General features: G+C 43.2%; 1 protein-coding gene across 1 annotated transcript in view; it reads right to left on the bottom strand.

Moving 5' to 3' along the window:
- GALNTL6 (polypeptide N-acetylgalactosaminyltransferase like 6) overlaps window positions 1–26,085 on the bottom strand; it is a 1,801,337-nt gene that overhangs the window by 60,968 nt on the left and 1,714,284 nt on the right. Inside the window, exon 10 of the mRNA XM_082264335.1 lies at window positions 5,892–6,008. Within this exon, the coding sequence (XP_082120461.1) occupies window positions 5,892–6,008 (117 nt within the window). The remainder of the gene's footprint in view (window positions 1–5,891; window positions 6,009–26,085) is intronic.

Genomic DNA, 26,085 nt, shown 5'->3' with positions numbered 1-26,085 from the left:
GCCTTAAGGACCACTTGGAAGCAGCCGGAAAATATAATTTGCAGGCAACTTAAAACACATTTTTCTTTGTGCTGTAAATGTCTTTGCTTTAAAAAAAAAATCACTGCTCTTGGCTGACTGCATTTTTTACTTTTGTACACGTTACTCAGGTGTGTGTGTTTTATGGGTTGAACAAGATGGTGTGGTGTCCTTTTTTAACCTGACTAACTATGTAACTATGCGTAGCACCCACCTAGTTCAAAGTAGGCTGCTAGAAAAATTTAGTTTTGCTCCTGTAAACAGGGGAGCAGGGATGGATTGCTCAGGGCTCCTCAGTTTTTCACAGGCTGCTACTCCCGCCTGTCTTCTAGAGGTTTGTAGAAGCATAGTGGGAGGGAGGGAAGGACAGGCAGCCTGAATATTTATGGAACTCCAACCAATCCCTGTTGAGAGGTGCCCAGAAGATGGAGGGAGAGCCTATACAGTGTGTAGTCTGAGACTTGGCAGCAGAGTGCAGTTTTCCTGGGTTTAGTTCTGCAGTAGAAGACCCCTGTGCAGGGGCTCTGCCCCTGGGGCAGGTAAGCTAGAGAAGCCAGGGTGAAGACATTAAGGTCCCAGCAAGAAGTTTGACTGTTCTGTGGTGGGTTGAGTCTTTATCTCCCTCACTGGGAAGAGCCTGTGGATATCAGCAGGAGGCAACCGGTGATCCTGTGGCTGAGTGAATAAATGACCCCCTTTATTGAGGACAAGTGGCAGTGTGGTGCTTTTAATTTATTAGGGAGTACTGGTCCCTATTAGTGTAAGGAATCCTGTGGCATAGTAAAGTACAGCCAGCAGTGTGTGAAGAACAGCCACACGTGCAGCCAGAAAAGTGCAAGGCACAGCCAAAAGTTGAGGAGTCTTCACGATTGTTCCATTTACAGTTCACTAGGGGTATCCCATGCTCCCCATCCACACATGTTCCTGTTCTAATAAAAATCCTAAAAGAACCCCTAGACTGTTTCCTGAACCAGTGCAAGAATGAAGAAAATGCTGTGTGCCTGGCTGTGTGTGCTAGAAAAGGGGAGGGGGAGGGGCACATTCATCAGCAGGTCTTTAGGGGGTGCGCTACATATGAAACTTTGGTAACTGGCATGATGATGGGAATATTATGCATGCTTCTGTGGTGTGTATACATGATGTATACTGTATATGAGTTTTTTAATTCTTTAAAAGGCAAGGAATGTTACATTTTTACAATTGTTAAAAAAAAGTGAACTTTTATTTTAAAAAAACAATGTTTGTATAGTTCATGACATATTAATATCTCGAAATTCCCCTACAAACTGTGTTCCTGTGTATCTATTAGGGATGTTTTGTCATATTACCTTATACAGGGACCCTCAAATAATTTAAAGAGACAATAAAGCTTCCTTTTTTTAAAAAAATAACAAACATGGTATACTTACCTGCTCTGTGCAATGGTTTTGCACAGAGCAGCCTTGATCCTCTTCTTCTGGGTTCTCCCACCAGTGCTCCAGGCTCTTCCTCTTTGGCAAGTGCCCCCATGGAAAGCCGCTCTCCATGGAGGCACCCATTTTTGCTAGCTGCTGAGCCGCCCTGTCTGCGTCAGTTGACACAGAGCGGGTGGCTTGGCCCTGCACCCCCCTTGCTCTGCAGAGCATTTGAATGACAGCTTGACAACAGGGGGAGCCAATGGCTCCTGCTGTTCTCAATCTGCTCAGGGAGGAGGGAGAAAGCAATGGGAGCCACTGCTCTCATGCACATCGCTGGATTGGATCAGGTCCGGTTAAGTATAAGGGGGGCTGGGTGGGATTTTGCAGCACAAAATTTTTTTCACCTTTTCAGCCTTCTGACAGGACCTACCTGACTTCTATGGACTCCAATGCTGGTCTGTGGACACAACAATGTTTGTATAGTTCATTTTACATAGTTTATGTTATATAGTTTAACTGCTAGTAACCACAACACTGGTCCCTCATTGTCTGCTCACACAACCTTCCTAACTAGTTACACATATGCTGTTTTTCATGTCTAATAACACAACGTTAAGAAACCCTTGAGGGACTTGAGGATGATAAGGGAGTGGCACCAATTGTCATATGGTTTTAAAATTAATTTTATTTTGGCTTTTAACATACAAATCCAATAAATAATACACTATGGAGACTTCATCTGGCTCCCAGTGAGCTTTATTTACCACAGCTACATCTGGATGGTGCGAGTTGCTGACCAGCCTTCCCCACAACAGATGGTGGATCTACACTGAGTGCGTGTTTGCTGCTGTAATGGCAGTCAGATTTTCTGGCGAGTGTCCATTTCACAGGGATGATTCTGGAGCACTGCACTGGATCACTTCTTCACTTTTCAAGTCACCACCAATTTTTTGTACACATCTTTGCACTGAACTTTGTGCTTCCACCAATAAGTTTATATTGCTGATGCTCGATGCTATCATGGGACTGTGCATTTATATTTTTCACTATATCGGTTTTTCAATGTTTATTTTTACTCAAGATTGGACATTATATACAGTATCTCACAAAAGTGAGTACACTCCTCACAGTTTTGTAAATATTTTATTACATCTTTTCATGTGACAACACTGAAGAAATTACAATTTGCTACAATGTAAAGTAGTGAGTGTACAGCTTGTATAACAGTGTAAATTTGCTGTCCCCTAAAAATAACTCAACACACAGCCATTAATGTCTAAACTGCTGGCAACAAAAGTGAGTACACCTCTAAGTGTAAATGTACAAATTGGGCTAAATTCGCCATTTTACCTCCTGGTGTCATATAACTCGTTAGTGTTAGAAGGTCTCAGGTGTGAATGGGGAGCTTGTGTGTTAAATTTAGTGTTATCACTCTCCCTATCTCATTCTGTTCACTGGAAGTTCAACATGGCACCACATGGCAAAGAACTCTCTGAGGATCTCAAAAAAAGAATTGTTGCTCTACATAAAGATGGTCTTGGCTATAAGAAGATTGCCAAGACACTGAAACTGAGCTGCAGCACAGTGGCCAAGACCATACAGCGGTTTAACAGGACAGGTTCCACTCAGAACAGACCTCGCCGTGGTCGACCAAAGAAGTTGAGTACACGTATTCAGCGTAATATTTAAGATAAAATAAAAGTAATAATTCAAAAGTTAATTTGAGGGGACAGCAAATTTACACTGTTATACAATCTGTACACTCACTACTTTATATTGCAGTAAGGTGTCAATTCTTCAGTGTTTCACATGAAAAGATATAATACAATATTTACAAAAATGTGAGGGGTGTACTCACTTTGTGAGATACTGTGTGTGTATATATATATATATATATATATATATATATATATATATATATATATATAAATGTTTTCACTTTAGCACTTTTTTGGACTTTATTTCAATGTGTTGTCCATTTATAACACAGTATTTACATTTCATTGTAGTTAGTTTACTTTGGGGCTACACACTTTTTCTTAAGATTATTTATAAGTTTGTCATATTACTTATCTGTGTCATCTGCCACCCCATCACAGTGCTGAGATACACCTTTTCATTTTTCCATTAATAACAAAACCTGCCTAGCTAGTAGGGAAGTAATTTTGTCAAAATAAATTTTGCCACAAAATTTACAGCGAGAGAAATTTAGCAGAAGTGGGAAATGTCACTCAGTGAGCTGCTGAGGGTTAACCTGTAAAGAAATGCAAGTGATTCTTAGGCCTCATGCACACAGAGCGTTTGAAAAAAAAAAAAAAGAGCTATAAAGCCAATTCTGACACCAGGAGAAAGCAGCTGTAAAAATGCCCTGTGTGCATGAGGTCTTAGAGTTTTATTTTTGTGTGTGTCCTTTTTTGTAGATCATTTGATTTCATTTAGGAGCATATATATATCAGTGTTTGTAACATTCATCAAACATTCACTGGTGGTGAATCATTTTCTGTATTTAAACTGTGAAAATTAATTGAGTATCACCTTTCTATATATGGTATTCCTGTCTTGAGGGTTAGTGTTAATTGTGTTTCCAGGTTCTTCCTTGGCAGGTTTTCTTAGGTCTGATCCCCTAGTTCTGTGTATTTGTAAAAGTTACAGGGGTATGGACCCGAGCGCGCAAAAGGTTACTGAAAGTCTAAGGTTACCGTTACCAGACTCCGTCCTGTTAGCCTGCTGGATATGCTGAGACTGGAATGCCATCTAATGCACATCCATCTGCAGGACGTAAGTAATTGGCACATTCAGTCTGCAGTTCAGCTAAGCACATTGAGTTATGAAGATAACAGTACAAGAGTTAATACGGTGTGAAGAAACAAATGGTTACCAAGGGTAACAAAGGTATCTCTAGCAGCCTGTCATAAGCATGTTCAAGTGATAGGTGGGATAGCTTTTAGCAGGAGGAGTTGTTTCCATGAGCGGTCAATCTCCCATAACAACAGGAGCAGATCAGCACCACAGAGGTCCTCAGCCTGAGTATAGGTAGGGAAGAGGAAGAGTTAAGTGTAGTGCAACCACGCAGTCAGCGCTAGGTGCACAGCAGGGCTCCATACCATTACTGGGAGTGAGGTAGTAGTCATGTGTTGGACAGGTGGAGAGGGCATTGGCTCAGCGTGCCCCTCCTAAATGCATCAGAGACTGTGGTGGTGTATATTACATCGAGGGAGGTAAGTGGTCTGTGCAAGTGAAGGTACCTAATTTGTAAGGCAGTGACAATATCCAAAGTGCCTAGCATAGCCCAGAAGAACCCACCCCAGGATAGGACTCTTATGTGACTCCTTCCCATCAAGGAGGGGAACATAAAGGACATGACAACCACCCATCACCCTACTTTACAACATGTGTATTTGAATTTTTTTTTGTGTACTGTGGCTTTACATATTTGGCTTTTAATTGACTATTTTTTCCTTTTTGTTTTTATATTTTCTGTGAAAATTATGAGGCAATTGAGGGCTCTTTTTTGGCACAAAAAAAAGGGTTCAGTAGAGATGAAAATGAGCTCCTATAACCATTCAAAGCCCATTGCACTCTTAAAAACCACAGAAACAAAGAAAAAATGTTTCCTTCCTAACCGACTCCAATATTCTCCATAATGGGGAATCTTTGTAGAAATCTCCTGATTTTTGTTTACTTTTTGGGAAAAAAAAAAAGACACACTTGTGCTCAGCCCTACTGTTGACCCAATGCTGGTCTCTTACAGTCTGCTGATACAACCTGCCTAACCATTCCTGACCTCAGTGCTGATCTCTCATTGTCTGATAATACCGTTGTGCACTCCATTCAGAGGAAAATGATTGTGCAATAGCAAAAATTACATGTTTCCTATAATAATTCCTAATCTGTTTGATGGGAAATCCTACACTTTGTGCATAGCACATAGTAACCCACAGCTGGCAGTCTAAAGTTTACCAGATCCATGAAGGATGAAATAAACCCTATAAATTAAGTCAAATAAAAATGCTTTATTATAGGGGTCATAAAAGCATTAACTCAATATTAGAATAGAGGGTTATCTCGTTGTTTATACTTTCAAGCAAAGAAATAGTAGACTGCAGTATCTTATAGCAACCCAGCATAATTCATTTTTATTGATTCATTCAATAAACTGAATTTTCCCATGTTATTATGTTCTACATTTTATTTGAGGCATTTTCAGTAGTTTAGTGAATAAGCCTTTACTTTTAGCATTTTTATTTTTTAATTTCTGGTCACTTTCAGGTAAATTCGCTTACAGGTAAATTTAGCAGTGAAAGTAATCTGGAGGAGGAACCAAGATCTCCAGCAATGAGTCTTTAAGCCCTAAAGGCAACCTAAATAACTCACAGCCATATTTCCTTTAACATAGCAAATTAGCTTCTTATGCTGTATGGTACAATTTAACAGAATCCAATATACAAATTTAAAAGGGTGCATTTTGGAGTGTACCTGTTCATGTGACCATGTCCTTTCAGAGCCATCTTTCACACAGGTGTCTAATCTGAGTTCTGTTCCAGTAGCTCCATGTTTGCTGTCAATGCAGAGGTTAGAGGCCACATTTCGTATCTATAAAGAAAATATAAATACGTTATTTGAACAAACAGTTAAAGTAAACCCTCTATGGATTTGTGCATTCAATACGTTCTCTAGCTAACTCACAAAAAATTCTCTGGGACTGGAGAAATAAAAACCTTTATTTTATGTTTTCCATCCCACCCACTCATCCCATCCTACCTCCATTTTTGCCTTGGCAGACATAAACCCTGTTCCTTCTGCCTCCTGGGATATACATATCACATATCCTAGGAGGCAACGACCTTCACCCTGTAGCTGGGGAAGGAAGGGCCAGGAGGGCTGTCTGGCAGAACCTGGAAGAGACAACTGGCTCCAACTGACATAGAAAAGAAAATTACAGCATGGGGCCTGGCATGTGGCAGTTGAGCAGGTGATCTCAGCAGATCAGATTAGCAGTTCATTCCCTAACAAAAAAGAGGGATGATAAAAATAAAAAAATTCACGGAAGTGCAGTTACTCTAAAATCAGGGTTGGCAGGGGTCAATGTAAACTTTTCCATTTGTAGTGACCTAAACTGAATTTACAGGTGCCACTTAAGGCTCCACCAGGTCCTCCTGTGTAGCAACTGCCTGGAGTTCATACAGAGCTCATCCCAGCTGTAGACATCTAATGAAAAGGTCCAGGAAGTTGCACAACTCCGTAAGAAGGTGTATGACAGCCTCAGCCCGGGCTCGAAACAGGCCATGTCCTCAACATGTTTCACTCCAACCACAGGGCTTACTCATGACTAAGTTCAGTGGGTGGAGTGAAATGCATTGGGGGCACAGCCTGGTTGGAGCCTAGGCTGAAGCTGCCATACACCTTTTTATAGGGTTTTGCAGAGATGTGCGACTTCCAGGACTTCCCATTAGTACCATTGATGTGTACACTTAAAGGATAAGTTCACCTTTGGGACATGTTTCATGCTCTACCTGTATTTAAGGTGAAACATGTAACATGTTCCAGCTCCTTCCCCCTCTCTCCTCGACCCCCCCCTCCCTGCGACAGCATACAGGGGTTCTTCTGCCCACAGCTGCTGTCAAAATTTGAAAACAGCGTGGCTATGTGGGGCTTCGCCCACACAGTTTGTTATTCACATTCTTGTGAATGAATTAACAACAATAAACTACTACTGCCACCACGGCAGATTGACTTGTAGTTTCAATGGACTGCAAGGGTGCTGATGAGCACTCTCTTAGTCCACTGACATGTGCTCCAGCCTTCAAACAGAAAGCCCGTACAAAGGTCAATGTGGACATGTCTGGAAGAGTCCACATTGCACCCATGATCTTTTTGTACAATGCTTTCCAGGCTCCTGCAGGGAAATAAATAAATTCACTTTTTTTTTTTTTTTTGCAAAAATATGTGCATTTTTTTTTTCTGTAATGATAAAAGTATCCTTTAAAGCAGAGATCAGCAACTTTTTCCCACGTAAGGGCCAAATTCAATTTATGTGAATGCATGGAAGGCCGCATTCACCTGCTAATAAATTAAGATAATAATAATCCTAACATAGTAATATTAACAGTACAGGTTTACCTCACTTTAAGGTGCTTTACTAATACAAAGCCAGTTTACCCTGAGGGAGCATGTGACTGGGGATCCAGATTTTACTGCCCCATCCTGGCACCAAAGGGTGGCTGATGCCAGCATTGCCAGCCAGCATGGTCTTGAGATGGGGTTCCCCAGGGTAGATGGAGTCCCTGTTCCCAGGGGTGATGGGGTCCCTGTCCCCAGGGGTGATAGGGTCCCTGTCCCAGGGTGAGAAGGGGGTCACTGTCCCCAGGGGATATGGGCTCCCTGTCCCCAGGTGAGAAGGGGTCCCTGTCCTTAGGTGAGAAGGGGTCCCTGTCCCTAGGGGGTCATAGGGTCCCTGTCCCAGGGTGAGAAGGGGGTCACTGTCCCCAGGGGATATGGGCTCCCTGTCCCCAGGTGAGAAGGGGTCCCTGTCCTTAGGTGAGAAGGGGTCCCTGTCCCTAGGGGGTCATAGGGTCCCTGTCCCCAGGGGAGATTGGTTCCCTGTCCTGGGGTGAGAAGGGGTCCCTGTCCCCAGGTCAGAAGAGGTCCCTGTCCCCAGGGGAGATGTGATTCCTATCCCCAGTCCCTAATAGGGTTCCCCATATTGCAGTGTCCTCTGTACCCCCATAGTAGTGTCCTCTGTCTCCCTTTACATCACTCTCATAGTGTCCTTTCTGCCTTACCCCCATAGCAGTTTCCTGTGCCCCCAAAGCAGTGTCTCCTGGCCCCTGCATCCTTCCTACTGTAGTATCTTCTGTACCCCCATAGCATCCTCTGCACCCCACCCCCACACACACACACAAACACACTCTGTGTAGGTAGAACTCTCCTACCTTACATACAGTATGTGTACAGCAGAGCAGAGATTGACCGGTATCACAGGGCTGGATGGGGGCGGGAACTGCTGAAGTTAACTTTTCACATTAACAGGATAGTGATTGGTTGCTAGGATCACCCGGCAACCAATCACCTGCTGTTTAATGTGAAAAATTAATTTCAGCAGCCCCCCCTATCCCTGTGATATCGGCTGCTGTAAAATGAAGAGGAGAGCGGTGAAAATGTCCACACGGGCCATAGGTTGCCGACCCCTGCTTTAAAGTCATATGTAATTAAATGTTGCAAAGCTGGAATCAAGTGCTAAGCATGTGAGCAATGATGAAATTAGAAATATTTGTTTTTACACTTAAAATTTTAAAAAGGACCCTTACCTTACCCAAAATGAAAATAACTATCACATATCTTATTTCTTTATGCTTGCAAACTTTGCATCAATAACACAATAACATCTCCGTATCTGCAAATATGATTTTCTGGTGTAACCACTAGATGTCTCATAACTCTAAATTTGGATAATTCAGCCAGTAAATTGTTGATATTAGAAAACATGATTTTTTTGAATGCTATAAATGCTGTGGGATAGTTTGGTTGTATATTAATACATTTTGTTATACAGTGACCAGCTGTCTCTGATTTCCAGAAACAGCGCTTGTTTTAGCATGTCTGCTCCTGGACAAAATCTATCCCTAAGTGTCGTTTCACACTTGTGCGGTTTGCGAGATCGCATGTAATGAAGGAGCAGTGCGATCTCATGTGCGGATGCAAGTTCAGCCATACACTTTGTATGGCTGAATTTGCAGCGCATCCGCAGCAAACTCGCACATTAAGCTTTTTTTGAGCCGCATCAGAATCGGATCGCACAGTGGTTCACACTTGTGCGATCCGATTCTGTGCGAACTTGCAGATCGCACTGCGATATGCGATCGCAACTGGGGGTGTCGTTAACTTTTAATTGACACCCCTTGCGTATCGCATATGGCAATGTGAACTGCCAGATGTGCGGATGCGATGCGGGAACACGCTGCATATTCGCAGCGTTCCCGCATTGCACAAGTGTGAACCGGCACTGAATGTTCATCTGGAACAACCTATCCTTGCTTTCTTCTACCACCCTAGCTGCTTCACTACTGTCAGAGAGAGACAATTACAATCAGCAAAAAAAAAAAAAAAAACAGAAAAGATCAAGCTTAACCTCCTTAGACTCCATTCACATATAAGCGTTTTGAATCGCAGGAAGAATTCTTCCCGCGATTCCGAACCATTGCAAGTTGCGGGACACCCGAGCGATTCCCGTGACTTGAAATGGCACCCCGCATTTGTCTCGATTTTACAGCGATTGTTGCTTGACGAATCATGGTAAGATTGCGCAAACTGAATCACAGGATGTCTGATGCCCCCAAAAGAAGTTCTTGTACTTCATTTGGGCATCAGGTGTCCCAGGATTTTGTTTGCGTGTTTTTACCGCGATTCGTCGGGCAACAATCGTGGCAATATCGTGGTGCGTTTGGTGTGCCATTGCAAGTCACGGGAATCGCACGGGCGTCCCGTGACTTGCCATAGTTGAGGATCGCGGGCAGAATCAAGGCAATTCTGCCCTCGATCCTAAACACCTATATGTGAAAGGAGCCTTATACATGAAGTATGAAAACAGGTCTTTTACAGCCCATTCAGACTGGCGCGGCAGGATTTTGTGGGGCGACTTGCACGGACTTCATATAATTGAAGTCAATGCAAGTCACCTCCAGGTCGCCCCAAAGTAGTACAGGACCCTTTTTCTAAGTCGGAGCGACTTGTGTCGCTCCTATTTGAATGGGTCCTGTACTATTCAGTGGCGAGCGACCGACCACGACTTGTCAGGCGACCAAGTCGCCTGACAAGTCGCGCTAGTGTGAATGGACCCTTAATGGCTGAAGTTTTGCAACTTTGTGTTTGTTTAGTTGTACATATCGAAACTACTTAGTGTATTCAGGTGAATTATACATTGCTTTCTACAGGATAATTTGGGCCTTTATTTGGTGGCAAATATTAATAGATATCTCTGTATTTATTTATTATTTAGGAAATTTAGACCGAAATAACAATAACACATACATTTTTTTTTTAAAGACTAAGGGCCAGTTCATGCAAACTGCTGGGAGGGTCAATACAAAGGTAATGACGCCCCCAGATTAGTTTGCATATCACAGTGTGAACTGTCAATTCGGACAGGAATCAGATCAGATTCTGGTGCGGACCGAAAAAAGGGTTCTGCACGAATGCAATGCAAATTCAGCCGTACTGTCTGTATGGCTGAATTCACATCGCAAAGACATTGCATGTGATTTGCATAGCAGTGCAGCGTTTTCCATCGCACCAGTTTGAACCGGCCCTAACTGTATATTTCTTGTTATTACCATGTTAGGCCTCTTGCACACTGCAGCTTGAAAAAAACTCAGTATAGCTTTTTTTTTACTGGGCTGAAATACAGCCCATTAATTGTAATGTTCTTATACACACAGGCACATAAACAAGCACAGTGCATTCTTCAGTAAAAAGAAAAATAGAAAAATCAGCTTTTTTGGTCAGTAATTTATGTGCAAATGCCCATTTACCTATTGTGCAGAACAAGAACACAAGAATACGTTTTTGTGCATTTGCGCAAAAATGCGCACGTGAATGCAAAATTGCACGAACGCTTATACGGGAACATGCGTGTAAATACATGTGACTACATACAAAAATAAAGTCTGAAAAAGTAGATGCTCAAACAGGAGTACCATGACCTACTACTGAAAATCCCCCCAAAAAACAAAATACATTTTCCTATTCCTGGCGTTTGTGGCAAAACCATATACAATACAGTATGTGTATATTATTTGTTGTTTGTACGCATAGTAAGGCCAAGAAATAAAAATGCACATCATCTTATTATTTTACTTTATACCTATAACACATTGACACGAAATATTTTATAATTTAAAACATACTAACCATGGCCTTTGATCCTAGACTTTTGACCTTTACAGTAACCTAGATCAAGTCCTAAACTAGCTCTTTTACCTTTATTTATTATTATTTGTATTCATTATTTTCACTATTATATTATATTCACTAATTATATTCACTCGAGAAGCTATGGACACACCTTTGACATTGTCAATCTGGGGAGAGGGTAGTTTAGATAGACTTGACTAACAAATTAAAAAAAGAACTCCAGCTATAACAGTTACAGCAACAGTTTTTATTCTTTTGGGATAAAGGTTTTATATAAATAATAAAAACTGACCATTGTAAGCACCCCTTCAATATAGTTTGTCTTAACCCTTGAAATGCCACTTTTTTTGGACAGCTTGCTCTGTTAAAAGAAGTTAAAAAATAACTGGCCAAATTACCAGATGAAAATAAATGAAAATTAATGTAGAAAAAATGACTTTTTTCTATCAGTGGCTGAAGACAATAAAGTGGGTGATCACACTCAAATGTATGACAAGTCCAAGCATATTTTTTGGTAATCCATCAATACAAAGACATCACAGCTACAAGAGACAGGGATCAGTGTTTTTCATACATTTGAGTGCGGTCAACCACTTCTCTATGTGAAGTATCCTGTGGCTTGACATCTGGACCAGCACCTCCCTGTACAGAATAGAAGGCTTGAGAGGTGGGTCAACCTAGAGCAGTGTCAGGGGCGTAACTACAGGGGTTGCAGGGGTTGCAATCGCTACCGGGCCCCATGCTCCAGGGGGCCCGGTAGCAAACCAGTTGGTGAACTTCCAGGATCGCAAAGGTCACACTTGCGACCGGACCCTGGCATTGCACCACTCTGGGGAGGCCCCAAGATTGCAGGAAGGGGGCCCACTGCAGAACCTGTGAAAGAATCCTGCTGCGGGACCGTAATAAAAGGCCATGCAATGAGTGTAAAGAGCCCCAGGATTAGTTGGAAGAGCCCTGGGCTTGAAGGTAAGGGCCCCGGCCAGGGGTCTGGGGGGCCCTTCATGGTTTCTTGCATCAGGGCCCTGAAGGTTCTAGTTACGCCTCTGAGCAGTGTCTTCACTTTATTAGAATGCTGTGTATTCAGATAGGGGTGGGTCCCGCTGTCAGAATACAAGGGTCTTGCAGGACAGGGGACATGATTCACTATCTCTCCACTGTAGAGATGGTTATTGAAAGGATTTTGAAAGATGAAAGATGGTGAAAGGCTTAAAAGTCAAATGATGATGATAAGACATACCAGTGGTTAGTATAGCTAGTTTGGATACACATAGAATGGCTTGCACCATGTCTGATAAGTGCACTGTAGGAACTAACCCCATGCTGACACCTGCCTCAATTAAAATCAATGTACTGAAACTGAACCAGCCAACCAGGATTGATAATTATTTGTAGCTGAGGCCTGCCTGTGTATAATATTGTGTCTCTGATATGCATTTGAAGCAAATATGGTCACCCCCTAGCTATGAGTACACCTTTAAAAGAGGCATTCAAGATGTCTACAAAGGCCTATTACCTTGATGACAATGGTTTTACACTGCTTTGGCTATTATTTTATTCTCTTTACTCCATGAGAAGAGTGTCTAAATTGTTGTATTAGTGATCAAGTACATTTTTTGCGTCACTATCTTAATTTTGTTCCTACAAGCTAGCGGCAACTACCTGTAACAACAAAACCTTCACAATTGTGCTTTCTTTGGCTAAGTTAGTTTGCATGCCTTAAGCCTCGAACACACGCAACGATTATCGGCCGACCGATCGGCCGTCTTTTGTCCAGTGTTGTTGTGTTGGTTGAAATGTGCTCTAGACTGCACACAAATTTTCTCGGCCAACAACAACCAACTTCAGAAGTGATGTCATGTGCTGGTCTACTTTCCGTGTGTTTTTTCTTCTCTGAGCATGCCCAGTCTTGCTCATCTGATTTTTGTCTGCCAAAATCTATACTGACTGACGGAAAATCGGCCGTTCTGTTGACGGCCAACAAAAATTTTATAGCATGCACACCAGAAAAGTCGCAGTCGGTTGTCGGGAGCATCATACTAACAAACCGACAATCAGCCGATCGGACGTTGGCCGAAAATTCATGGCCAACAATCGTTGCGTGTGTACGAGGCATAAGCAATAGAAAATAATGTCTGTCAACCAACACATTATAGAATAAAGATTGCGTTTTGTATGAGAAAATTAGCCCCCCCCCCCAATAAGACATTCCAACTTCATGACGATGTTGCAGCCTCAACAATGGGTAGTAGAGTGTAGTTATGTCTTTGGAGAGGTACTTTGAACATGGCAAGGAAGATGTTTGCTATTGTATAAATAAATAGGGAATATAAAATATTGATTTTATTATCAAATAACAGACAAACAGTGAAGTAGGTAAGTACATATTTTCTGTATACTTCACCAAGATGCAGGGAACTGAAGCACACTATGGTCTTTGTAAGTGCAGCCAGCATTCAGAAAGATGGTATTTGCCTGTGGGAATGTTAGGAAACTGGAGGAAATATTTTTTGTACAGAATGTGATTTAATTCTTGTATATAATGGTAAATGAAAAATCTCAGCTGCTTTAAAAATGTTTTGTGCTCAATGATATGTAATAAAAAGACCAAGACAGAAATAAATCAATAAATTAAAAGCCATGAGACAAACATTTCAGGCTTTCATTCCCGAACAATAACTGAAGTAGGCTTGTGAATGCATGAGGAATACAATGAAAATAATTTTACCTTCATGATTTTTGTGTGCAACTGAATGAGCTATTGGTGACAGAATATGAAAAGAAGCTAAGGCTGTGTTTTTACCCCTTGCTGTGCGGCAGCTGGGTGCTTGCTTGTGCTGTCAGTTTCAGATAGATTACAGGGAAATTTACAGTGGTTCTACAGAATAACGGTAATGCAGACCATGGACGTTACAGTCACATTTTGGAATCTCCTTTTATCCTAGCAACATGTATGTTGAGGGCCTGCCTGATTGTATAAAAACTGAAAGAATTATCTAGGTAGGTCCTCACATTACACAGTTTTTTTTCTTTTGAGATAGCGATAGAAGCACCCTGCTTTACAATTTTACAAATGTGAAATCAGATGTCTGGCTAGGTCCTGTCCTCTTTATATCACGTGCACTGACAGCATCTTCAGTATAAATGAAGCCTGTACACAGTGTTTGCAGACTTCATTCATTAACACGTTCAGGGCTCCATTCATGCTTTGCATTCCCACTCACAATTTTGTGGGGCCGATTTTCAGGCAATTCCACGTGTTGCATATTGGGCAACCCATTCATTTCAGTGAGCTGCCTTATGTGTGTTTGTTGCCCAAAAAAAGCTCCTGCAATTTTGAAAAACACATTTTGTCACAATTTGTTGCTAGACAATCCATGCAAATTCACGCTGCATTTGAGAGGCCATTTAGAATGAATGGAACAATAACACCATCTAACATTTTGCAGTGACTGTCACGTGATTTGGGATTGTGGATAGAATCATGGAGATTCTGCCCGCAATTCCAAATCAGCAAATGTCAATGGGGATGTAAGTAGTGATGGGCTAATCTGCTTGGGCTCGCTGACTGCCCACGTTCGGTGAACACAGCTAGAAATCTTAATATTTAATGTGAGCCACATAGAAACCAATGGGAAACAAGTCATGAAAACCAATTCTCTTCATTTTCAAGAGTAATAGGCATAGGATTGTCAACCAAACGTGGGGAAATGGGTGTTACCAGAGCAAAAAAAAAAAAAATACAGTTCATTGGGGAGCCACTGTTTTTAAATGGCTCAACGTGGAACATTAAAAAAGTGAAATTATTTTCAACAACTTTCTTGGGTTATGCCTTAAACCTCCTTGTGAATAGGGATGATCAAACGGCTTCGGGTCGACCATCGGTTCGACCCGAACATTGGGTGTTCGAAATTCAGCCGAATTCCGAACTTTTTGCGGTAAAAGTTCGGAATTTGGGTCACCCGAACCGCCCAAAATGCAATGGGACAGGAAGTGGGCTTTAAAAGCCAGTGATTGGCCCAGAAACGCCAATGAGGGGGCAGGAGTCTGCTAGGAACATGATTGGAGTGACTACGGGGACCAGAGGCCAATCAGGAGTGAATACGCACCCCAGTATATAACATAGCCCCGCCTAACCTCTAGCACTGTAATACAGAGGCTTTGGAAGAGACGGGAAGCATTTGTGTTTCTCCTGCTGTGTTAAACAATGTTTGCTGCATAGCCGATTGCTTGTAAAGCTCCATATCAGCAGAAGAGCAGTCAGATTACAGAAAGATTGTCAGTGTAGTTAGAAATACAGCGATTGTGCTGTTTGAGTTAGAAAAAAAAAATAAAAATTTAAAGGGAGTGTCAGTTAGAAATTATTTTCTGCTGTATGGAGCTGTTCTTTTAGTGTGAGGAAAGGGATATGCAGTGTAGTTAGGGTACTATATAACACTATAGTTAGATTCAATAATCTAGTTTTTGTAGGGATAGTTTTAAGTGTCAGGGTTTCGTCTAGTGAGCACGTTGCACTGCTGATGTATCTACAGCAGGTATACATGCTTGCTAGTCAGCTATTGTGCAAAATACATTTCAGCGATACACACATCTGCTGTATTTAGCGACAACTTTGGGTCGCATAGCAGTGTGCGTCTTGCAGGTGATTTTCACATCGCACAGTTGATAAAGCCTCAGTGACAAGTTAACGCCTGTTCTTGTTGTAAGCGTTAAGTCCACTGCAAAAGGCTTTGCTACTCTGCGTCACACACATCTGCTTTATTTAGCGACAACTTTGGGTCGCATAGCAGTGTGCGTCTTGCAGGTGATTTTAACATCGCACAGTTGATAAAGCCTCAGTGACAACTATGTCAGGTAGACCAAGGAAAGGCATACGTGGCCCTGCTGTGGAAAGGGGCACAGCTTCTAGGGTGTCTAGAGGCAAGGGTGGACGTGGTGGTCAGTCCTCAGCCAGGCCACCATTTCGATTGTTCTCCCGCAGTGGCCAAGCTATACGTCCACAGTACGAACAGGAGGTGGTGGACTATATAACCAAACCCTCATCATCGTCATCATCAGCAACTACAGTGACCCAGGCAGAGAAAAGTGGTCAATCTTCTGCAGTTGGCAGAGCAAATAAAGATGAGTCCATGTCCACCTCAAGTCCTCCCTTAGACCCAACTTCAGACATGGCAGAGGAGTCAGCTGAGCTGTTTGACCACAGTGTCGGCCATCTACTCCTGCCTGATGCCTTTATGGAGTCTGATGTTGGGTCTGAGGTTCAGGAGGAGGCAGAGCAAGCAAGAGGGGAGAGCAGACGGCCCACTCCATCTAAGGCCGCACCTGTTGTCTCCCGGGCCACTATAGAAACCTCTTCTTGCTGGGCCTTTTTTGAGACATCTCATGCAGATCGAACAGTTGCGACCTGCAATATTTGTCATAAGGGAATAAAGCGTGGCAAAAAGGTCAACCACTTGGGTACAAGCTGCCTAACCAGGCATTTGACAACCCACCACTTGGCCCGTTGGCAGGAGCATTTGAAGAACCCGCAAAAGGGCCAAAGATCGGTCAGTAGTCCTCCTCGCGCTCTTTCTCAAGCTCCACCTGCACATCAGTCTGTACCTGCTATAGTCACTTGTCACCTGTTGGCAGCCTCCACTGACAGGGATGATGATATAGCAGGCAGTGTCGCATCTACACCCAGCACACCACTAGCTGTAACATCTAGACGGCAAATTTCGATTCCACACATGCTGGAACGAAAAAAAAAAGTATACTCCCCGCCACCCACATGCCCAGCGTCTAAACCGTAGTTTGGCAAAACTATTGGCTCTGCAACTCTTACCATTTAAACTGGTAGAGTCTGCTCCCGTCCGCGACTTTGCAAAATGTGCAGTTCCACAGTGGCAGGTGCCAAGTCGGCATTACTTTGCCCGTAAGGCCCTGCCATCCCTATACCAACATGTGGAACGCAATGTAGTGTCGTCCCTGGCCAAGTCAGTCAGCCGTAAGATACACCTGACGGCTGACACTTGGTCAAGCAAACATGGGCAGGGACGGTACATTTCTGTCACTGCTCATTGGGCGACACTGCTTGCCAGTGGAAGGGATTGTGGCCAGGGCTCGGTGCTGCAGCAAGTATTGCCCCCATGTCTGCAAACAACTGGTGGTGTCGCTGATCCGGGTAGATCGATCACTTCTATCCCCTCCTGCTCCTCCTCCTCATCCTTCTCCATGCCCTCCTCTGCAGAATGGTCCTTTGAATATGATGAGGTACCTCGTAAGCGTTCAAAGGGCTATTCTATGTCTCAGGCCAAAAGGTATCACGCAGTGCTGCAGCTTGTGTGTCTAGGGGACAGGCAGCACACTGCCCCTGAGATTCTTGGGGCTCTGCAGGCACAGGCCCAGAGGTAGTTGACACCACGCCAGCTGCAGCCAGGAATGGTGGTTTCCGATAATGGGTCAAACCTCTCAAGGCCCCCTTTATCCTGACCCCATTATGCCTAGCTCCCAGAGGCCTGAGCAGGATCCAGGGGTGGAAGAGGAGGAGGAGGAGGACGATTCTTCAGGAACTTTTGCAGGCTTTGGGGAGGAGGAGGAGGAAGAAATGCGACAATCTGCAAGGCCTAGTTTGACTCCCTCGGGACACTTTGGAGTAGTACGTGGCTGGGAGGAGGAGAAGCACGTTCAAGATCATGTCGTTTTGAGTGACCCCGAGGAGTCAGCTTCTCAGGCCTTTGCAAATTTGCGACGCATGGCAAACATCATGCTTCAGAGCCTGCAAAAGGACCCCAGAATCAAGGCCATTAAAGAGACTGACCACTATTGGTTGGCCACCCTACTTGACCACCGGTACAAGTCAAAAGTCTCTGAGCTTTTCCCATCCACCCAGAGAGTCCACAGGATCAAATCCCTTGAGGACAGTCTCAAGAGGACTCTCTTGGACTACCATGGACTCTACTGTGGGTCACGAGAGGAGCGTTGGAAACGGATGCCTTTCGGTCTTTTTTTAGTCCTCACCGCCCAAGCCTCTCAGCTGCCACATCGCATCGACAGCATCTGCATCACATGGTGGACGATTACGTCAGGGCACAAAGTGACATAGAGGGCTTTTCATGTGACAAATCCGATCCAATGGCATTCTGGGTCTTAAGATTAGACCACTGGCCAGAACTGGCCCAGTATGACATGGAGTTGTTGGCCTGCCCAGCTTCCAGTGTCCTATCGGAACGGGCATTCAGCGCAGCAGGAGGTTTCATCACAGATCATCGAACGAGACTCTCCACCGACTCAGTCGACCGTTTGACATTCATTAAAATGAATCAGTCGTGGATATCAAGCTTTGATGCACCTGATGCAGACCTTGTAGACTAGTCTATCATTGCGATGTGGCAGCTGAGCCTCAGTTTAGGCCTGGACCAGGGTGCCACCCTCCAACCCTCCTCTCGTTCTGTTTAGGTTCACAGAACCTCATTTTAGTTTCCACTAGAAAAGATTAAATTTTTTTTGGCCTTCTGCAACACCAGCTCTTTGGGCTTACAGTGGTATGGCTCCACCAACACCCAAACAACAATTTTTCCGCACCTGTTTCACAGATGCATATCATTGCAATTTTTTTCCTTACAAAGGCAATTATTGCCTTCATGACCAGCACTTTCATAGGGTTATGGTGTCAAGGCATCATGTGCACCACCAAAGGCCCAATTTTTAAGCATCCTTTACTTCTATTCAAAGTCAAGAGACAACAGTATTCATCCAAAACATCTCTAATCTTGTTCACTGTGCACTACATTGTGGCCCCTACCCCTACCCCTAACCCTAACCCTCAATGTATCCATGCATATATGTCTGTTTCTTGTAAACATTCAAGTTAAAGTGCACCAAACACTATTTTAAATGAAATAAAGTGCATCTGCATACATCTTTTGACTTCTTGAAAACATTTGGTAATAATAGCCCCATTGTGAAAATACACCCGTTAATTATATCCACATTTAAAGAGACAGCACCTTTTTCCAAAAAAAACTCTAATCTTGTTCCCAGTGCACTGCATTATGTCCCCATCATAAAAACCAAGGACATGTATCAATGAAAAATTAAATAAAAAATGCTGTCCATCAGGGAGAAGCAAGTGAAATATTAAAAATACACAATAAATAAATAAATAACATGCTTGGGGAATGCCTTAAACCTGCATGTAAAGTGGTGCACCTGTACAATGTACAATCCAAAAGTGACATTTAACCACTTTCACCCCCAGGCCAATTTTCAGTTTTCAGTGCTGTCACACTTTACATAGTTACATAGTTAGTGAGGTTGAAAAAAGACATCAGTCCATCCAGTTCAACCTATGATTTGTGTGTTTGCTGTTAACCATACATTGTATACCCCTGTATGCTGTGGTCTTTAAGGTGCCCATCTAATAGTTTTTTTTAAACTATCAATGCTCCCTGCTGATACCACTGCTTGTGGAAGAGAATTCCACATCCTTACTGCTCTGACAGTAAAGAACCCCTTACGTATTTTAAGGTTAAACCGTTTTTCCTCTAGTTTCAGTGAGTGGCCACGAGTCTTATTGTATTCCTTTTCTCTGAAAAGTTTGTTCCTTATGCTAGGGTCATCACCAGTACAGTATTTGTACATTGATATCATATCCCCTCTCAAGCGTCTCTTCTCCAGAGAGAATAAGTTCAATGCTTGTAGTCTTTCCTCATAGCTGATATCCTCCATTCCCCTAATTATTTTTGTTGCCCTTCTCTAGACTCTCTCCAGTTCAAGCACATCCTTTCTGAGGACCGGTGCCCAGAACTGGATGCAATACTCCAGATGTGGCCGGACCAGAGCCTTGTAGAGTGGGAGAATAATCTCTTTATTTCTGGAGTGAATCAACTTTTTTATACATGCCAGTATTTTGTTGGCTTTGCTTTCAGCGGCTTGGCATTGCATGCCACTGCCAAGCCTGTTGTCCACTAGGACCCCAGGTCCTTTTCCATCTTAGATTCACCCAGAGGTCGTCCCCCCCCTAGTGAATAGCTTGCATTCGTCTTTCTGACGCCCAAGTGCATTACTTTACATTTTTCAACATTAAACCTCATCTGCCATGTAGTTGCCCACCCCATTATTTTGTTCAGGTCTGCTTGTAAGGTTTCCACATCCTGCATGGAAGATATTGGCATGCTTAGTTTAGTATCATCTGCAAATACAGAGATTGTGCTGGATATCCCTTCCTCTAGATTGTTTATGAATAAATTAAACAGGATTGGCCCCGGGACAGAACCTTGGGGGACCCCACTTTCCACACCCACCCAATCCGAGTACTCCCCATTTATCACCACCCTCTGGACTCTCCCCTGGAGCCAGTTCTCTATCCAGGTACTCACCCTATGGTCCATACCTACGTACCATGATCATGCAACACTGCCCCTAAATTTATAACATTTTTTCGAGACAGATAGAGCTTTTTTCTGATGGCATTTAATTGTCGCTGGGTTTTTTCTTTTTTGCTAAACAAATGAAAAAATACAGAAAATTTTGAAAAAAAAAGTTTTTCTAAGTTTCTGTTATAAAATGTTGTAAATAAGTAATTTATCTTCTTGACTGATGTGCGCTAAAGAGGCTGTGCTGATGGAGATTGTTGGGGATCTGGACCAGCCATCCAGCATCCCTGTAGGCAGTGCTGTATCCTGGCCTAGGCCAACAAGGCCCAGGCCTAGGGCGGCACTTTGCAGGGGGGCAGCAAGAAAATACTTAATTATTTGTATAATGACTATGGACTTCCTATTTATTATACAAATAAGTGAAATAATCCTATAATTACAATTAGTGGAAGCAAACACAAGTCTAAATATCTTAAAAGTGTAATCTTACTAAACCCGTGACATAAGGCTTTACTAATGGGCACTTAGAAGGCTGCACTGATGGCCACTGATGAGGCCACACTGATATGCTGCACTGACTGGCAGTAAAGAGGCAGCACTAATGAGGCTGAATGTATGGGAACTGATGAAGCTATGCTGATGGGCACTGATAGACTGTGGTTGTGGTTTACAGATGACAAGGTGGGTCCTAAACAGGAAGGGGTGTGGCCTTTACAGGAAGGGGTGGGTCATATTTAAATTAGGGGGTGCACAAGTTTAGTCAGGCCTAGGGCAGCACAAAACCTAAATACACCACTGCCTGTGGGTCTGGTGCAGAGGCCCCGGTCCCATCTGCACCATTGGGGTCAGGTCTGTTGTCTCCCTGTGGTTGGGGAGAAGGATTAGTTGTCTCTTCTCCCTGGAAGGTACACTGCTGCTGGGAAGGAAGGACGACACCTTTGTCTCCCTGTAACTCCTGCTGTAGCTGGGGATCTGGGCCGCCTGCCCAGCCTCCCTGTAGGGCCGGTAGAGAGACCTCGGTCCCATCGCCACCTGCCATCGGTGGGTCTTCACAGTACCCCCTGTCTGTACTGTCTCTCCAACTGAAGGGTTGTGGGTCTGGATCTGCCACCCAGGACTCTGGCTCTGCTTGCAGGGTAGATTGGGGTGGAATGGAGCAGTGCAGGCATTGGTAGTCCTGCTCCAGTTCCCATTCCATTCTGACCAGATGAATCAGGTCTGACCCCAAGTCATCCGCTTTGGGGAGACCCAGTAGGGCTTCCCTGGTGTCCTGTATTTCCCAGCGCCAAAACTCTGCTGGACATCCAAAGTCCCTCTCCTCAAAGGCCTCCCACAGCAAGCCCGGGCCACTATAGTCCTCACCTTCCGGCATATTGTCGTCAACCATCCAGTGGTCGTGCCGGATGGCATACCACTTTAGTGCCCATTAAGCTTCATCCAGCCACAACTCCTTCCAAATCAGGTTCCACAGCTCCGTCACCCACTCATCCAGGGGTTGCTCTCCTAGGAAAGGTAACCGCAGGGCAACGTATACCTGGAACCGCTGTTCTTCGCTGGGAATGTTCTCTCTCCGCCTCCACTGCACATCCTCTAAGGCCTCATACCACATTTCCTTTCTAGTGAAATCTCTCCAGTTTAGTATGGCTTCCTCTGATACAGGCCCATCCTGTTGGACTAAGTGTTGCTGCAACCTCCAGAGAAACTCCTCCTCATATTGGGTTGCTGCACAGGTGTTAGCTCGCTCCATAACGCTACCGGTGTCTCCGAGCTGCTTCTCCTCACACTAGGACGCCATCCCACCGCTTGCCACCAATGTAACGGAACAGGGCACCCCTGACTGGGTACCTCCATTGACAGATGCTCCTAGTGCTTCCCGAGGGGCTCCAAGCACTCCACCAGACACCGTAACCACTTCAGACCCCACGAACCGCCGCAGCTTGGTTAGGGTCTCGCAATCTCCTACCCACCCTGGACCTACGACAAGGCTCCAGGTTCCTTTAGGTGAATCTCTTCCCCCAGAGAGTGCAGCAGAACAAGCTCTTACACAAGCTCTTACAAGAGCTTAGTGATTCTCTAAGGGAGTATGGAAGACCATAGCAATCCCTTGCAGCAGATTCCCCCAATAAGAGACAGGATTCTAGATTGAGGGTGAACTCACCCTCAAACAACTTTATTGAACAGACTTATATACAGTTTTCACCCACAAGGTTACCACCCAGGTGGACCCTGTTGAAGACTGGACATAACATTCACCATCCAATAGGAACAGAGCTTTACTCTCTCATACAGTGTACACAAAAATATACAATGTGGGACAATCCCCCCTCCCCCTTAGCATCCAATCCACATACCTATATACATCCCATAATAAGTTTCTCTTAAGGCAGACAGACAGAACAATTGGAGGTCATTAACACTTAACAATGAGACAGGGCAATCCACATTCCCTCCCAATACACAAACAAAAGGAAAACCTGTCTGACATTGAAAGATATGTAATATACACAGCATTTAGGAAGAACAGATTTCATGGCAAATGGGAATAAAACTTTATATTCCTATATGGAGATATTTCTGGCAAATATAACCATCCCATCTGAAGCAATTCAAACCATTAATTATCTGTTTTTAACTTCCAGTGACAGTGAATACTGTCACACGGATGGGCACTGATGAGGAGGCACTGATGAGGCTGCACTGATTTGAAAGTAGTGTCAGCAGATGCGCCCAATGTAAAAGAGAAAGTGGGAAGCTGAATCTTCACAGAATCATATAAAAGCACAGTCAATGCGTCTCAGCTCACTATACTGGCCAGTGGCCACTATTTTAGGATGGTGCATAAAACATTTTAAAAAGCTGTGTTCTTATTCTTACGCTGTTTGTTAGTGTGCTGGAAAGCACGTTGTGCATTTGTAGTGTTTAAATGAATGAATTGATGCTTTTTCTTTATGAGCTTGGGGAGGGTCCTCTATCTCTGCCAGCTCTCTGGGTATCCTCTGTGGGTGTCATCCGCTCTTCCACAGCTTCCAGGACAGACGTCACATGGTAATCCTCCCACTGGATGTTCAGTGGTTGATGACCAGTCTCTGACCCCCTTCTTTTGTGAATAGGTGGGTGAGTATAAACATATATGTATGTACAATTAGCTACTGTACTGGGATGAATAAGGGTTTGTGTCCCTCTATTGTACATAATCTGTTTATTTTTTTGCAGTTGAATATTTTCATTATCTCTCCTGAGGAAGTGAACTGAGTTTCACAAATTGCGGTCGAAATGCTACAAACACATTAATGATATAGCCCAGTCAATTTATAGCCTATGACTATGTTATTGTGAATATTCTCCTATGGATATCTGTGAATTCACATATTTGTTTTTAACTCAATCTTTTAAATCATTTTTACAATAAACAATTTGTACTTTATGATTGATTGTTTTTGCGTTTCGTAGCAAAAGTCCCTTGGGCATTAATTGTCTGGTTGTTCCTTCCATTTAAGGGGATGTAGAAACGCCAATTTTGTGAATGAGACCACAAATTGTATACATATAATTGGAAAGGGACTAAGTGCTATATGCATTAGGGCCCCTGGAGAGTTAAAAAAAATGTAAACATGGAGGAAGGTCAGGAGAAAAATAAGGAATGAAATCTGACTGATTGCAATGGACATTTTTTGCTATTTTTCTATTCTTTGAATTACACAAATACATTTTGTCTAAGTATACTTATATATAGTTCTAATATATCCTTTAGATTGTAAGCTCTCATGAGCAGGGCCCTCCTAATCTTCCTCTGTTGAATTGTTTTGTAAGTGCACTGTCACCCTTTATTTTGTAAAACCCTGTACAAAGTTAGTGCTGCATGAATTCTGAATAATATAATAATAATAATAATGTTCTAGAATAAAAAAAGCTTTGGTATTTTTCACTTGGATTCAAAGGGAGACAATGTAGACTCAAAATATCGCTTTATCTTAAATTATTTGTGATGTTTATGAGTCATGCTTATTATTTGTCAGCCTTATTTACAGGTACTGCGTAATCTGATGATCATAAAGATAGGAAGCTGAATCTGATTAATCAGTAACTTGAACAGGAAATTAATAAAGCTGTTTATTTTCGACTGGCACAAAATATAAAGCACTCTTGTATTCTAAAATGTACAGAGAGAACAATGTCTGACGAGAAAGACCTCTTTGATGAAGAAGAAAGAGAATATCAGAACAGATCAGAGAATGACTCAGCATTATAAAGGACTAGTCGACACCTAGTGCAAATAAAACGTTACAGCTACCAAAAAAAACTTAAAGATATTTGGAAAATAATTATGAAAGCTGAGTAAATCATTTTCATATGTGGCACCCTTCTAGGTAGATGCTAGAGGAGAGTATAGTTTTTGGTTTTTTTCTGCTTACCAGGAAGATTGCCAGGTACATTTATAGTGAGCAGGGAGCAGGATCCATTGATAGGGTCCGTTCATGGTGCTCAGGTGCAGCTCAGCTTGTCTGAATGTTTCAGACTGGTCCAATAGGGAGGCATAATGGACAGTGGGAGGAAACCTGACAAGTGAGGACACAGGCTTTGTTACAGCCCTGGTGATTGGCAGAGGAAAGTGCCTTGTGCATTCTGGGTGACTGTATAAATGGCAAGGGCGCACATGTGCTCGGGGTCTTCGGCTGGAGAACGGGGTCCCGGAGTGAGGGGGTGGCTGCCCTTCCCCTGTAGAAGCTGCCATGCGGCCTTGGGGGTTGGACCTGAGGGCCTGAAAGTCAGATAGGAGCTGAACTCAGATGTTCTGCAGAGCTGACTGTAAGGGAGACACTGAAAAGGATCAGAATATGCCTAAAGTGAGTACAGATCTGTGTCATGGGGCCTGTTCTGTGAGGGCCATCCCTTCAGTGGAAGAGTCAGTAGACGGGTGTCAGTCAAGGGGATGCTGGAGAGTGTCCTGAAGGTAAAGTAGTTGCATCAAGTCTGCTGCTAGAGAGAGCAAGAAGACTTAATTCTTCCATACAAGTGGCAGTATGGTAAAAGCAGTGTGTCTGCTTCCACAAATAATCTGGAGAGGCCAAGTGAGAATTGTCTTATCTACTGTGAAAATTTTAGTTAGAGAATACCACTATTCCCTTCTCCCATCCAAGTTCCACAATAAATAAAAAAAAAAATACCCTGGACTGTTTATTGAGTAATGAGCAAACGGGATTAACCACTTCAATACAGTGCACTTTCACCCCCTTCCTGCCCAGGCCAACTTTCAGCTTTCAGCGCTCTCACATTTTGAATGACAATTGCGTGATCATGCTACACTGTACCCATATGAAATTTGTATCATTGTTTTTCACACAAATAGAGTTTTCTTTTTGCAGTATTTAATCACCACTGGGTTTTTTATTTCTCACAAAAAATAAGAA

Source organism: Pelophylax lessonae, assembly GCF_965119305.1.
Source record: "Pelophylax lessonae genome assembly, chromosome: 1".
NCBI lineage: Eukaryota > Metazoa > Chordata > Amphibia > Anura > Ranidae > Pelophylax > Pelophylax lessonae.
The sequence above is the reverse complement of the archived record's forward strand: the minus strand, read 5'-3'. Positions and strand labels throughout refer to the sequence as shown.